General features: G+C 37.8%; 1 protein-coding gene across 2 annotated transcripts in view; it reads left to right on the forward strand.

The window, feature by feature from the left end:
- LOC117305535 (IgGFc-binding protein-like) overlaps positions 1 to 15,674 on the forward strand; it is a 110,216-nt gene that overhangs the window by 18,644 nt on the left and 75,898 nt on the right. For both annotated transcript variants that reach the window (XM_033790411.1, XM_033790412.1), the window contains exons 13-30: positions 859 to 981; positions 1,200 to 1,328; positions 1,809 to 2,014; positions 2,695 to 2,881; positions 3,434 to 3,802; positions 4,433 to 4,546; positions 5,696 to 5,907; positions 6,375 to 6,479; positions 7,617 to 7,769; positions 8,124 to 8,271; positions 8,428 to 8,604; positions 10,435 to 10,646; positions 11,258 to 11,429; positions 11,594 to 11,710; positions 13,411 to 13,625; positions 14,013 to 14,117; positions 14,312 to 14,452; positions 14,570 to 14,708. In XM_033790411.1, coding sequence (XP_033646302.1) covers positions 859 to 981; positions 1,200 to 1,328; positions 1,809 to 2,014; positions 2,695 to 2,881; positions 3,434 to 3,802; positions 4,433 to 4,546; positions 5,696 to 5,907; positions 6,375 to 6,479; positions 7,617 to 7,769; positions 8,124 to 8,271; positions 8,428 to 8,604; positions 10,435 to 10,646; positions 11,258 to 11,429; positions 11,594 to 11,710; positions 13,411 to 13,625; positions 14,013 to 14,117; positions 14,312 to 14,452; positions 14,570 to 14,708 — 3,024 coding nt within the window. The remainder of the gene's footprint in view (positions 1 to 858; positions 982 to 1,199; positions 1,329 to 1,808; positions 2,015 to 2,694; positions 2,882 to 3,433; positions 3,803 to 4,432; positions 4,547 to 5,695; positions 5,908 to 6,374; positions 6,480 to 7,616; positions 7,770 to 8,123; positions 8,272 to 8,427; positions 8,605 to 10,434; positions 10,647 to 11,257; positions 11,430 to 11,593; positions 11,711 to 13,410; positions 13,626 to 14,012; positions 14,118 to 14,311; positions 14,453 to 14,569; positions 14,709 to 15,674) is intronic.

Here is a 15,674-nt window from a genome sequence, read left to right on the forward strand (position 1 = left end):
AACATCCGGACGCCTATGTTGTATAACATGATCGGTCTGAATGTTAAAGTCCCATAGGATCTTGACCTGGTCGGTCTCTACAACTTTCTCCGGAACATGGTCGTACCATTTCGCAAGCACTTTGACACCATACTTCTTACACAGATCCCAGTGAATCACCTTGGCCAGCTTGTCATGTCTTCCTTTGTACTCCGTCTGGGCCATCTTACTGCATTCGCTAACAATATGAAATACAGTCTCCTCTGCTTTATTGCACATTCTACACATAGGAGAGACGTTTGCTTTCTCTATCCTTGCCTTCATTACATTTGTCCTTAGAGACTGGTCTTGCGCCGCAGTAATCGCAGTAATTATTATTATTACTCATGGTTTGTTAAAACACTGCAATACAGCAGCTAAAAGCCGAAATGTACAGTTTACGAAAAAAAGGCATTAAAAATATTACTAGGGGCCTATTATATCAAAAATATGTACACACAGGCAACAAATTTGTGACAGAAAAATATTAAAAAGAGCACAAAAACATTCTGATTAGATTAAAAATCAACTATCGCTGAGCTAATGTGTTGCTCATAAGGCTTTTTCAAACACAAAATCAACCTCTACCCTTGCATGTACCCATTTATTCCCCTGGATGAAGAGAAACAAATGTAGTAAAAGCATCTTGCTCAAGGACATGATGTCATGATCGGGATTTAACCCCAACTCTGATGACTTAACCACCATAATTTGAATTTGATGCTCTTAACCGCTCGGCCATGACACCCTACAACCTAAACTAAAGCTACCATTGTTTTTCTCCATTTTGCCCATCTATTCAGGTAAACTTGTTGATTTGTTGTGTATTTTTTATTACAGAGGATCCATGTCTGGCTTCACCGAGTGTTTGTCAAAACAATGGAGTGTGTGCGCCTATAAGTGAAAATACAGACTTTCAGTGTACATGTGTAGGTGCATTCATTGGCAAAGACTGCTCAGATCGTAAGTTATAGAATTGGCAATGCATTGTACATTATTGTAAATAGAATATAATGGAGAGCATTATTATCGTTGTGATTTTTACAAATATGTATTGCTTACTTAATATAGATCCGTTGCATAACTCGAATTGCTACAGGAACGCTGAGGTTACATTTGTTTATTCAGAACTACTCATTGTTTATTTGAAGTAATGGTTCATTGCTTTACTTTCCATACAGCACTTCCAATTGATCCCTGTTCTGTTCCTATGCTCTGCGAAAACGGTGCAACATGTCATACACTGCCAGGCGAATATAACTACACATGTGAATGTGCAGAGGGATTTATGGGTCGGAACTGCAGAGACGGTAACTATTAAATGTTTAAAGGTTCAATGACCTCATAAAGCTGCTTAGTAGTAACTTCCATTATGATTCTTGGCAAATGGGAGATCAGTTAAAGGCACTGAACACATTTGGTAGTTGTCAAAGACCAGTCTTCTCACCTGGTGTATCCCAACATAAGCATAAAATAACAAGCCTGCGGAAATTTGAGCTCAATTGGTCACCGAAGTTGTGAGAGAGTGATGAAAGAAAAAACACCCTTGTTGGGTGAATTTGTGTGGTTTCAGATAGGAATAAAATATTTCTGGCTAGAAGTCTTTTTTTTATTCTAGTGAGAAATTACCTCTTTCTCAAAATCCATGCTATTTCAGAGGGAGCCTTTTCTCACAATGTTTGATACTATCAACAGCTCTCCAATGCTTGTTATCAAGTAAATTTTTAAGTTCTTGATTTGGAATCTATTTTATTAATAACTGAAATGAAAATAATTAATTCCTTATGCAGAATTTGAATGTCCTGATTCTGCTAGTTACTCATCATGCATAGCTCCATGTGGTCCTACATGTTATGACCCGATTGGTGGGTCAGGGGAGAATTGTACAGATCCTTGCACTGAGGGTTGTGTTTGCAATGAGGGATACCTTCTGGAGGATGACCTTTGCATACCAGCTTCTGAATGTGGGTGTTTGTGGACTGAACAGTATATTCAGGTAAGATATCTTTAGATATATTATTTTGGGTTCTTTGTAAATTGTTCGGTTGTCCCCTTTGTTTTTGAGGGAGGGGCGGGGGGGGGGGGGATGTTTCCAAACATTTTGTGTTGTGTTTGAAATAATATACAGTCGACTCCCGTTAAAACTTTGGTTGCAGGCAGTTTATTGCCAATACTTACATTAAGAGTCTTGATTTTCGTTGGTAACCACCCGTTCAATGCTGGATGGTTCATTGCTAACGCAAGATACCAGGGAAGATTTTGCTGTTTCGTGTCATATTGCTCATGCATATGTGTGCACGTGCAATACACCTAGCCGCAGCTAGCAGGTTACTAAAAATAGAATCTTGATTTTCCATGTCCTTTTGCATTAAATAGTATTGATCATGCAACTAAATGCTTGTAAGTTGCGGGTGTTTCTTTTCTTCTGCAAATGCATAATGCACTTATAAACTCAGTGGATCAGTATCTCTTTTAAAGATTTCTCGCTTGTTTTAACCATGCAAGCTTCCTAATCCCACCATTGTCCATAGTTTGGAATTAACAACCTTGCTTGCTGACTCGTGACTCCCGGTTTCGGTTTAGTGTTGCTAGCGGTAGCGTCCACTTTACACCTCTATTGTATGTCATTTTATATAGACAGACTTTGAACTAAAGCTTTTTTGTTCTTCCCCACAGCTTCACGGTGTGGTTGTGAATCACAACTGCACAGAGAGATGTTCATGTGTTTCTAATGGCACATTAGAGTGTGTGAGCATTGAATGTGCTGATGATGCTACATGTGCCATGAGAGATGACCACCATTACACCTGTATGTGTAATGAGGGTTTTGAAGGCAATGGTATGGAGTGTCAACCAGGAACTAGTAAGTAGGAATTCTCTCAAAAAAAGTGCTGTTTGGGGTCTTACCTATGAATGGTGGCCAATACTGAGTTTTGTTCAAAATGATAAATGATATTCCCTCATATGAAGCATTGTGTCAGTATAGCAGTTTCTTTAAGGCAGTCTATACCTTTGGTTTTTGGAACTGTTCGATTGTTTTAATCTATTCAATAAAATTAACCTGTGAAAAGTTTGTTTCAAAAGGTGGTCACGTTTTTTGAGATATTGCCCAAAACTCCAGAGCGAATTTGTCCACACAGGAAGAATAATTCCCATTTCAAATTTGTTGGGATAACCATAGCTCTTTGAAGTGAAATGTTTCTCAAAATGCATTATACTATCTAAAGCTGCTGTACTTCCTACCACTTAAATTTGTCATTGCAATAATTTTTAGTAATTACGAAACGTATTCAGACTCTCTTACACCCTCATACCTCATACATGTCATATGAGCATACAAGTGATTATTTAGGTCATTCTTGATATACTACTCAATGGTGTTTAAACTTCTATTGTGATTCTTCCTTGTATAAAGGATTTGATGAACAGGAAACCTGCACCACACCAGAGTGTAAAAGAGGTTGTTTCAGCTCCCCAAACTACCCTGAAAATTACAGACAGCGCTGGACTAAACAGTACATTGTAAATGTACCTGGGGCTATGTACTACACAGTCAAATGTGATGAGATCTTCCACATTGAAGAGATCCGAGATGCTTTGTATGTTGGACCTGAAAATCCACCTCCCTCAAACACCTTGCCTATTGATCCTGAGGAGCCAATACTCCTGTTTTATGGTGAAACACCTCCTGATAGATTCTTAGTTGACAGTGGTGAAATGTGGATGTACTTCATTACTGACAGGTTGGAAGAGCATGAAGGCTGGAGATGCTGCTGGATTGCTGGTAAGTTTCATAGCAAACTTTTTCTCTTGAAACTTACTAAATGAACCAACATTGAGACTTTTTGATGGGTTAAGGAAATATGACAAGGATGATGGTAATGTCACAAAAGTCACTCTTGTGGTAGAAATAATTATATATTCAATGGATTTGAGCTTTTTTTCAAGGTATGGTGGACACTATAGGAATGCATTGTTTGGTTTGATTTTATATATAAAATTACTCAAACCAATTGGTACCCTAAGTAATGTATCCAACACATCTCCAAATGGCTTACTGAACCTCATGAAAGAGACCTAAGTGCTGTTAATCCCATAATGTTTGTCTCTTCTGTTAATCTCATAATGTTTGTCTCTTCGTCATACACTCTGTTAGTTCATTATTACCACTAGGGGCTGTCAAGAAAACGTGTTCTTTAAAATATTGAGTGTAACTGAATCCATGTTGACAAATGTGGGCTAGATGGCTTAGTTGGTGGAATGCTGGCACGTTAATCTGGAGGTCGTAAGCTCAAGTCCTGCTCTAGTCAATATTTGCCTTTGTCCATCCCAAAGTTATTTAATGGTTACCCAGTCAGTTTTCCTTCTGTTATTACTTGAATCTGTATTTATAATATTTTTTTTTAAATCTCAGATGATCCATGTTGGGAAGACCCATGTATGAATGATGGGCAATGTGAAGGACATGATGATGGATCCTACTCTTGTGTGTGTGTCGGAGGCTGGAGGGGTCAAAACTGTGAACTGGGTAAATACTCTTCATTCTTCACAGTGCTGGGCATTTTAGTCGTTCATTAATATTTCTCCCCGAGCAGCTCCAAATCACCACCATAATGTATTGCAAATGAATGAATCCCATTTGTGGCGTACAATATTGTTTGAGCATCAATGTAGCATACTAAAAGTGAGATTTAGTGCCATTGAATGTGTCATTGTTTGTACTTACAATGTAAGCTGACAGATCAATGGTCAGCTGTATAAGTATTAAAACCTGAAGATAACCAGAGAATACTGAATAATAATAATAATAAAACTGGGTTCTTATATAGTGCTTTATCACAACCCTTTGGTTCTATGAAAGATCTTTGTATTTTTTTCTACAAAGTATGTGCAGCTACGTCTGAAGTATGAGACCTGTTCCTTCATAGCACCATGTAATGGTTTTCAAGGGTCTTTCACGGCGCAATATGCTGAGCTGATCAAACCAGGAACACCATTGTGAACCTCTTCTCTTTACAGCATTTTCATGTCCACTGTGTTATAACCTAACTTGCTTGCTTGCTTAAGTCGAGTGATGTCCTCGAATCACGATGGTTCCCCAAGCCTTTCTGTCCCCCATTGCTGACTAGTGACTTGAAATCTGCTGATTCAAGTCCTGTGTCGATTTTGAGAATGTCGGTGTATGTTAGTGCAGGTGTACCAGGTTTCCTCTTCCCATGCTTATAGGGGTCCACAGAACAATATTGGACACTGGTTCGTTGTTGCTCCTGTAGCAGTGGCCAGCAAAACGCATCCTTCTCTGTCTGATTTTTGTTGATAGCTTAGGTAGGTTCCCATAAAGGACTTTGTTAGTCATATGTTGACTCCAGTGGATGTTAAGAGCTGTTCTTAATAGCCTTGTGTAGCACCCATTTATCTGCTTTTACAGAATCTAGCTATAATAGACCATATTGAAAACGATGTCACTGTTTAAATAACTGCCCTACAAGATGGCGTCTGCGAGCATGTGGGTGTGTGTGCGTGCTTGTGCCATAGAAAACAAACCGGGGACGCTGCGTTCTGCGACTTTCATAGCAACAATGTGGTTATTCAATACGGTCTATACGTGGATATTAATTTACATCAAAAATGATCAGACTTGCATTGATAGCGATGGGTTTTTATTTGCTTCCATCAGGCCTTGCTCACTGCAGTGCCCATGGTGATCCTCATTATTCTTCCTTTGATGGTAAACGGTATGATTTCCAAGGAGCATGCAAGTACTACCTGTTGAAATACTGTGGAGAAGATGATGAGGTATCTTTTGATATCATTCAAGAGAACGAACCTCCTTCAAATAATGCTCATGTGACTATCACTAAAGAAATCACCATTAGGATCTTTGGAATGGTGAGCTAACACTTTATAATCGTAGAAAATATTGCTTTGCCTTCACTGCACAGGCATACTCACCATCTTGTTTTTTAATTTGTTTTATTATAAATTATCTTGTTCTTGTACTTTTACCTCTTTGTAGTTTTGTCTATTTAAACTCTTGTTATTTGACCCCTAATTCAGCCATTGGCAGTGATGGTCTTTTGTTTTTATCAATTCATTTCAAATCAAATCATTAACGTAATGGAATAGGAACTGAAATGGATGAGTGCATATCAGAAGTAATACACCTCAACATTACTTCTATTTGGAAAGAAAACAATTAAAGTGCTACTTTAGTTTATATATTTGCTTTTAAATAAAAAAATGGAAAGCCAACCTCAGTATTAGGATGTAATACATGTAGCTACAGGATTTTGATCAGTATTGTTTCCTATTTCCATACAAACAAATAAATTATTCAAATTAATTATTTTTTTTAGGAAATTGGAATGAATCGTGAGATGTCACTGACTATTGATGGTTTACAGCTCTATCTGCCTGTGATTCGACCAGGCGTTCACATCACCTTCAGGGGCAATAGTATTGTAAGTTTTTGTTTTGTCTGATTTATAAATTTCCCTTTTTCATTTATGCCAACGCATATCAACCATTACTAAATGGAATTTCAAGCGGAACAGATGATAAGTTAATTATAATACATGGGAGTGCATAGCAAAATCCTCATCTCATTTCTAATGATGGCGTGTCATGGCCGAGTGGATAAGAACACTGAACTCAAGCTCTGGTGTTTTCTGATCAGCCAAGTGTGGGTTCAAGTCCGTAAGCAAGGCACTTAACCATTGTTCATAAATACCTCAGACAGTTTCGCTATTCCTATTGGTGGAGAGCGCGTCACGTGGGTGTGTATAAACCTTTGTTTATGACTAGTAAAAAGTGTTGAAACATGGGTATGACACGCGAGCTTGCACCTGTGCTTATAAGACAGTTTCTTCATTCCTATTGGTCATGAGCAACGGCTGAAACAGTTGTGCCACAATACGCGCGAAGGGCACAACATTCCCTTATAAGTAGTTGTTTACACAAGGGCCTTACCATTTCATAGCTGGAGGGGTGTTGTGTTGAAAGAAATCATTGAACAATTATAATTTTTGCATTTATTTTACTTTTTGACCAAAAAGTGTTGATGTTTTTTGACCGAAAAGGTATTTATGAATGGGAATCAAAGTGTGTTGAATCGGTTTTCAACTAGTGGTTTAAACCCGCTGAGGCCTGGTTCTTTACAATTTACCTCGACTTCGTCTCGGTAAAATTATCAAGAACCAGGCCTCGTTGGGATTAAACCACTAGTTGAAAACCTCTTCACCACACATTGATTCCCTTATTGCTGTATCTTTTTCTATACATGTAGGTCATGTATGTTGTGTAATGCAGGTAAAGAACCCAGGGCACTTATTGTACAGAGGAGGGGTTCCCCCGGTGTTCCTGGTCTGATCAGCAGCATATTGTGGCGGGTACAGACCGTTATCCAATCCGCAACTTGACCCTGACTCTTGCCGACTGAAGTTTTTAAACCACTATAAAGGAATAGGTCTTATACCTAAAAAATAGCCCCTCATAGCTTTGCAGGACAAAATACTCATCGCTTTGATGTGCCCCTAGGGATGTGATAAAGCACTTTATAAGAACCCAGTATTATTTATTTGATTTGTTTCTCCTATAAGGTTGCACAATTCAATAACACCTTGGAGGTGGAATGGACTGGAAACGGTGTTGATGTAGAGCTGTCTTATGAGTATTCTAATCAGACTTGTGGTCTATGTGGTAATATGGACATGGATGATGACAATGACTTCAAAACACCAGACAATGAAGAGGTGAGACACACGTCTTTATGATCTCTTCTACATGTCAATATAACTGATTCATATTACAGTTAATGCTATAGGCATAACCAGTTGTAAAACCTTGCCCATATGTACTCTCTTATAACCAGTTTATTTTTTTGAAAAGTGACTAAAAGAGTGGCGAAGAGGTCTGAAACAGCCGTTTCAAACCATTAGGATTATTAAACAACAAAGCCAAAGGCAAGTTCCGTTATAGCATGGCTTTGATCCCACAATTGTCAAGAAAAGGACTCAAAGCCACACTCTGTTGATCAGAAACACTAGAGCTTGAATCCAGTGTGGAAATGATACATGAAATTACCTTTTTGCTGTGTATCTTTATAGGCCGAAAATGCAGCTGAATTTGGAAACAGCTGGAAGTACAATGACTGTAATCGTGATGATGATCCAGAACGGCCTCATCCATGTGAAGGACTTCCTTTTGCATTAGATGATGCCAGTTTCTTCTGCAGTGTGATTAAACGATCCAATGGTAAGGAAATTGATTTGGTGAACACACTGACGGCCTCTTCAGTTCAGATAAACATAATATTCTGCAGTTCTTAAGTAAATTGGGCTCTTAATGAGGTCCTGCTCAAAATGTGTATAAAATATTTATAAAATTGTGTAATATTGTTATGATTTACAGGTCCGTTCCGCAATTGTCATGGGAAGTTTGATCCAGAACCATTTTACCAAGATTGTGTGTATGATAGTTGTGCTACACATCCACAATTAGATGCCTGCAGCAATATTGCCAGCTATGCTGCTGTTTGTAAGTCCAATGCCATTGAAGTTGGAACTTGGAGGACTGAGGAATTTTGTTGTAAGTACTTTTAATTTGATTTTAAACTTGAATATTGTTCTACTGTTGCATTAAAGGCAGTGGACACTGTTGGTAATTACTCAAAATAATTATCATCATAAAACGTTACTTGGTGACGAGTAATGTAAGCTTGGGCGGTTTCTTCGGTTACCCGGTTCTACCCGGTTCCAAATTGAAAACCGGACCCGCGGTTCCACTCTTCTGTGGAACCGGGTACCCGTTTTTGTCGGTTCTGATTTTAAAAGACCGAGTCCCAATTATAAAAGACTCTGTGGAGCTGATCCTGGGACGAACCGGCTCTAGAAATTGAGGCTCGATGTTGAAAGCGGTGACCGCAGATACACTGTGCAAAGGCTTCAAGCCGACATGAGCATCAACTATCACATGTGGCTGCATTATTATACAACACACAGTGCACAGCCCCCCCCCTCTAATGCATAGGCATCTACAACCACCACCTGTATATGCTGAGATATACAGAGTCCAAAGTCCAACCAGACAGCACGTTGTGATTGGCTGCCGATATATCCATATTCGTAAAAGCTTGTCCCATGCACAAAACACACAGTACTGTATGCATGTACAGGCATGTACACTTGTATGTACAGAGACGGCACACTGCATGCACTACGGACGTACTGCACTACGGACGTACTGCACTACGGACGTACTGCACTACGGACGTACTGCACTACGGACAGACTGCTGCTGGCAAAATCAAAGACTTGTTTAAATGCAGGGAGAATAGGTGCTCGGTGGCACGATGTCTGATTGACTTGGTGGGTACTCTGGTATTAATTTTTCGTTAAAAATAGATCGGCTCCAATTGTGTGTGTTTGTGAGCTCCGGACCGATGTCTGATTAACTTGGTTATTTTCAGTTAAAATAGATCGGCTTAATTGTATGTGTGTGTGAGCTCGGGACAGGCGGCTTATGTTTTATATTGAATTGGAACCGGGTATGTCTCAGAACCGAGCTTTTTTTCACATAGAAGATATTTGTGCTCATAGCCATTGCAAATTTGTCATGTGAACAACTAATACATGTATGCAGAATAAACAGGCAATGTTTGCTGTTTTAAATAATTTAAAAATTGCTTGTTATTCCAATTCAACTCTGCGGTGGCCCTATGCCCAAATTATCTTCCTCATAACATACTCTGAGTTCTAAATGTACATGCCTGTCACGGTCACTGATTAACAGACTGTTATTGACTGTCAGTGATCAAACAAACAGCTTAAACCCATTGTCAGAAATTCCCCCAAGCCTGTCTGAGTCCTTTATACCTTTGTTACAATTGAAGCACTGTTGGGAAAAAAATTTTTTTCTCTCTAGGCATTTAGGTAGCTTAAAATATCTTCACATGTAAATTGACCTGTGGGTCATTCTTTCATAAGTCAAGGCACTATTGGGTTCCTTGATTTTTAACAAAATGGTAGAATATGTTATGCTGTTTGTGCACAAACAGAACACATTTGTTATCAATTCAGACTCAACTTCTTTGAATATGAAATGTGGTTCTGTTGGACAGAGAGGGGAAGGTATCCTGAAAAGGAAAGGGGGTAAAATGGGCAAATGTAACAGACAGTTATGAAAACCTCAGAAAAGTTTGCCTTGCACAATATTAATGAATTTTTCCCAATTTAAATGCAACATTTCAAAACTTTGACAGAATAATCTCTCTCTGCTTTCACTAATACATTTCTTAAATGTATCAGAAATCTTTTCTACGTTTGAAAGATTGGCAATTTGTTTTTGTTTTGTTGTTAGTTATGTACAACACAGTGCAACATTTGGATTAATTTGTCCATTAACTTAATTTGTCTTTAGCTCTACGCTGCCCTGAACATTCTTCCTACAACCCCTGTATGACTGCTTGCCCATTGATGTGTGGTGAACCGGAACAACGACAGGATGATTTTAGGTGTCCATTTCCATGCGTAGAAGGTTGTGAATGTGATGATGGACATGTACTTGATGGTAACCAGAGATGTGTTCCGGAGAACGGATGTGGATGCGTCAGTCAAGGAGTATACCACAGGGTATGATGTTTTTCCCCCTCATTTTTCCCTTCATTAAATTTTTACTTGAATGAGGTCAACTAATGACATCTACCCAGATTATCTGTGAGGGTAGTTTGAATGTTCTTCTATCAGCCAATTACAGGTCATCCTTTGTCCTTGATGAGGGTGCAGTTTGCTTGTGTGATGTCTTTCAGACTATTGTGTTTGATTTTGTAATGTGCTTTGTTTTGTGTGTCTGTGTGTGCTCAGGTAGGTATACACATTCAGCAGTCTAGCTAGGCATACAAGTGTGCCAGGCTGACTCGCTATTGACAAATTCTGACACTCTATTTTATTTTCCCGATATGCTATTGATACCTCATAATAATCATGAATGTTTTTCTTTGTATAATTTGCAATAAGAACTTCTCGTGTTTTTTTCTTGTATGAAAAAATGGTTAAGGAAAATAGTTTACTGTCCTCGACGAGCGGGAACGTGACAAATTTCAGTCTTTTACAGTTTTTTGAATCCTCAATTAGTAAATTTTTCATTTGCCCAATCCCAGTTTATTTTACTCACTTTATTTAAAATAAAATACATTAATTGGTTTAAACATGAATATTTTAAAGATTTCTTTTCTTTCCTACAGGCCTCTGAGTTTTTCTATACTACTGACTGCGCCTTTGAATGTGAATGTTTAAGCAATACAGCAACGTGTGTGAGCTCATCCTGTCATGCTGAAAGTTTCTGTGGTGTAGCAGATAACCATTATGGATGTCATTGTAATGTTGGATACATAGGTGATGGCAAAGACTGTACAGGTGAGTAGGGAATGTGGGTTGAATCCAGGAGAAAACATTGAAAAAAACTTACTTGTGAAAAGGGAGAGCACACTTGTTTTTTTGCTGTGGGGAATGTTTCACATTTCACATTTATTGTTTTAAGTTAACTGGAAAAGACTGATTTGAAATGATTTTACCCTCAGTTGATCCATGTGCCTCAAGTCCTTGTAACCACGGGCTATGTGTTTTAGATGAATCACACTCTGGTGGATTTTACTGTCGATGCTTGAGAGGGACTCAGGGAAGATTCTGTGATGAAGGTAAATACACATTATGGCTACGCCTTAAAGGTATTGGACACTATCGGTAATTACTCAAAGTACCTGTTAGCATAAAACTTACCGTACTTGGTAACAAGCAATCGAGAGTTGTTGACAGTACAAAACTATACGAGAAATGGCTCCTTCTGAAGTACTGTAGTTTTCGAGAAAGAAGTAACTTTCCATGATTTTGATTTCGAGACCTCAGAATTAGATTTTGAGGTCCTGAAATCAAGCATCTAAAACCACACAACTTTGTGTGAGAAGTGTTTTTTCCTTCCATTATTATACCGCAACCTCAATGACCAATGGAGTTCAAATTTTCACTGGTTTGTTATTTTATGCATATGCTGAGATACACCAAATTGGAAGACTGGTCTTTGACAATTACCAAAGGTGTCCAGTGCCTTTAAGAAAAAATAGTCTGAATTTTTACTGACTTGCTATTTACCATTGATAGTTTTTAACTGACTTATATAAATTGCTTTTTACCATTGATAGTATTTGACTGATTTAATGATTTTAACTATTGATAGTTTTTGACTAACTTTTTGCTATTTAACAGTGACAGTTTTTGACTGACTTGTTGCTTTTTACAATTGATAGTTTTTGACTGACCTATTGCTTTTTTAATTGATAGTTTTTAACTGAGTTATTGCTATTTACCACTGATAGTTTTTGACTGACCTATTGAGCAATTAGCAATGGAGATGACACTTAGAAGTTATAGCATATAACATATGAAACCAATTTATTTTATGTTAAATTTCCAATGGGGATAAAGAGTATTAATTTTGGATTTTACCCATAAACCGATTTGTGCAAGCACTGTATACTCAGCACTTTTCCGAGTCCTGTGAAAAAATATCACAAGCATATTACTTGATGGGATTTGAACCCATGACCTTTGCAATTCTAGAGATTGCCCGTAAGCTAGAGGCAGTTTGAATCCCATGTTTTAGCAGCAGGTACCGCAACATCATACTAGATGTTAAATTTGCATCTGGGATAAAGAATATGCACAGAGTTATTCTCTTCATTTAAGATTTGAATTTTTGTTTGGTAAAAATCATTTTGTAAAAATCAAGTTTGTAATGTTATCATGTTTTACTTATTTTAAGTGGCCATAGTCCTTAGGCTGTTTATTTTTGTGAATTTTCTAGAACCAGACTATGAGCTTGCTTTATCAGGATATACTTTGGTTGGTGTCAGCTTCATGCTTAGTATTATGTTGGTTTCATGTGCATACCAGTCAAACTCAAATTTTAACATTTCTTTCACATTCATGCATTAACCAAGGTATTCACATGCTGGCAGCACCAAAATCTCTTGGTGGAAGAAACAATAGTAATACGCACAAAGAAAACATTGATAGTTCCTTGTAAGTGCATACACGTTTTAACATTGAACAAAATGCTTGTTTAGGGCCATTCATTCGCTAGTTCACGAAACCGGACTTTATATCACATAATAATACGTATATGTACCTCCATGTGACCAGTCTTCGGCCAATCAGAGTGCATACATTCTCCAAGATATTTGTTAATATAAAAAAAATAAAGTTTAACAAAAACATACAGACATTGTTATCTCTAGTGTCTGTGTGTAGAATCAAGCTTTTCAAGCCATATTTGTAAAGATGAGTTTGTGGGTAGCAAAGCAATAACTTGTCTCTTTTTATTTACTGAAATATTTACCAGGGAGAGGCCATTGCTATGCATATGGAGATCCTCATTATGAAACCTTTGATGGGAAAAAGTATGATTTCCAAGGCGACTGTAAGTATGTCATGTTGCAACCTTGTGATCCAACTGTTGTAACACCATTCAAAGTCATCGTAGATAATGAGATTGTACGAAGAGGTCGAAAGGGTGCATCTTCTACAGCAGCTGTCTATGTATATGTGTATGACTGGGTGAGTTATAAATGAAGATCTTTCTTATAATAACAATAATATATGGATTTATAAAGTGCACATTCTAAAATATATACTCATGGCGCTTCGACAACAGATGATATTGATGTACAATTATTAAACATCAGGAAATTTCATTGCTAAGAAGCTAGACACAGTATGCTTGTGAAAAGAGCAGCGTCTTCGGTTCTGCTTTGAAGGTTTCCAGAGCAACAATGATCCGGATGGAGTTTGGTATTCCAAACTTGATATTCCATGCCCACTGCTGATCCTTGCCATTTTATTACTTTCCGTTTAAAAGATAACCAACAGACATAAACTTCCCAATTAGACCACTTGTAACTTATGTTACCATATTAATGAATTATATTTGTGGTGTGCATTCAGGTGATTGGCATGAATAGTAAGAGAAAAATTATGGTCAACGGTTCAAGTTTACGTCTCCCTTTGACACTCCCAGGTATTACGATTGTGAAACGAGGAAAGAATGTTGTAAGTACCACACTCATATATGTATCTATGGTTCTTAAAATTCTACTGTCCTTTTCTTAATTATGTTATTGCACTAAATAAGTGTTATTGCAGCATTTTTTTTAAATCAATATCTTGCGTTGTAGACTGGTGTTTAAATATCTCATGTCATCAGACAATTCATTTAAGCTGTTTATTTTCTTTGTTAATGATAGGTCCTTAGCACAGACTTTGGTCTGGAAGTGAGATGGAATCGCAAAGCGGGATTAGATGTCTCAGTGCCTCTACTTTACCGCAATAACACCTGTGGGCTTGGAGGTAGCTGGGATGGCAACTCAGATAACGATTTTGAAGATGTAAGTTGATTTTGTGTATGATATTCAAATATGGAAACCCACTCATTGGAGTTTACAATCATAACTGCAGTTTGCTTTACAATATATACTTAAACGACTTATTTTTTTGCAAAACAGTACGAAAGTGCGGAGATGTTTGGAAACAGATGGAAAATAAATGATGAGGAATGTCCTGGAGAGCCAGAGCCACCTGAACTCAACTGTTCATCACTCAGTCTGGTAATCGTCCGGGATTTGTGCCAGGTTTTCTTCTTACGTAAGTTAAAATTCTTAAACACAGTTTGAGTGTGTTTCTATTAATTGCAATTAGACCATAGGATGATCGCTAGAATTGTTCAAAACCGTAGCCCCCACTTTTGGACCACGCACATTTTGTACGTAGGTATGAAGTAAAATACAGAAAATCCATTACTCGCTGTTGCTTGGCGAAAATCCTGCACCAAATCCCGAAAAGAAACAATTACGGCGACATATAGTGATCTAAAAATCCTCGGAAGCCTGCGATGTGGGTGACGTAATTCGAAGCATTATTGTGTTTCGTTCCCACACTTTACCATTTAACATACAGTGTATTTCTTCAGCCGATTTACAGGCTCATTCGGCAAAATTATAAGTTATCATACAAGCGCGAGTGGAATACGAACAAAATAGTGCGTCTGCGTCCCACATCCAACTTGGCCGAGCGTGTGATAATAAAAAATTAACACACGCACGTCGTTCAACGAAAAACAAATGGCATCGTACTTGATGTTCAATCAATAAAAATCATGGGTTTTTGTTGTAGGCCTTTGCATGTTAATCGGACAGAAAAGGGGAAAATTGACATCGTTCACATTAAACACTCGGAAAAGGTTCTTGCACTGCTGTGAACGATTGGTAAATAGTCCCAGTGTAAACAGACGTTATCAAAAATAACTGTTTTTGACCTAAAATTTCCCAAAAATTGGTCTGTTCACGAACTGTGCAGTTTTAGAGCTTAGCAACAACCAAATTCGGATTCAGTACCATTGAAAACCCTTGTGCGGCAAATTTCATGCGGTCCGGAGATGGGGACCACGGAACCCAAAAAATAGGCCCCTTTTCAATACCCATCCCATGGTCTAAATAGTTCAGCATTTGTTTATGTTTATAAAAAATCAGTGTTTTTTCTAACAAACAAATACATCGGTTCACTGTTGAAATTTCAACCATTTCAATTAAAAAATAGATAACAATTTCACAT

Source organism: Asterias rubens, assembly GCF_902459465.1.
Source record: "Asterias rubens chromosome 8 unlocalized genomic scaffold, eAstRub1.3 super_scaffold_89, whole genome shotgun sequence".
Classification (NCBI taxonomy): domain Eukaryota; kingdom Metazoa; phylum Echinodermata; class Asteroidea; order Forcipulatida; family Asteriidae; genus Asterias; species Asterias rubens.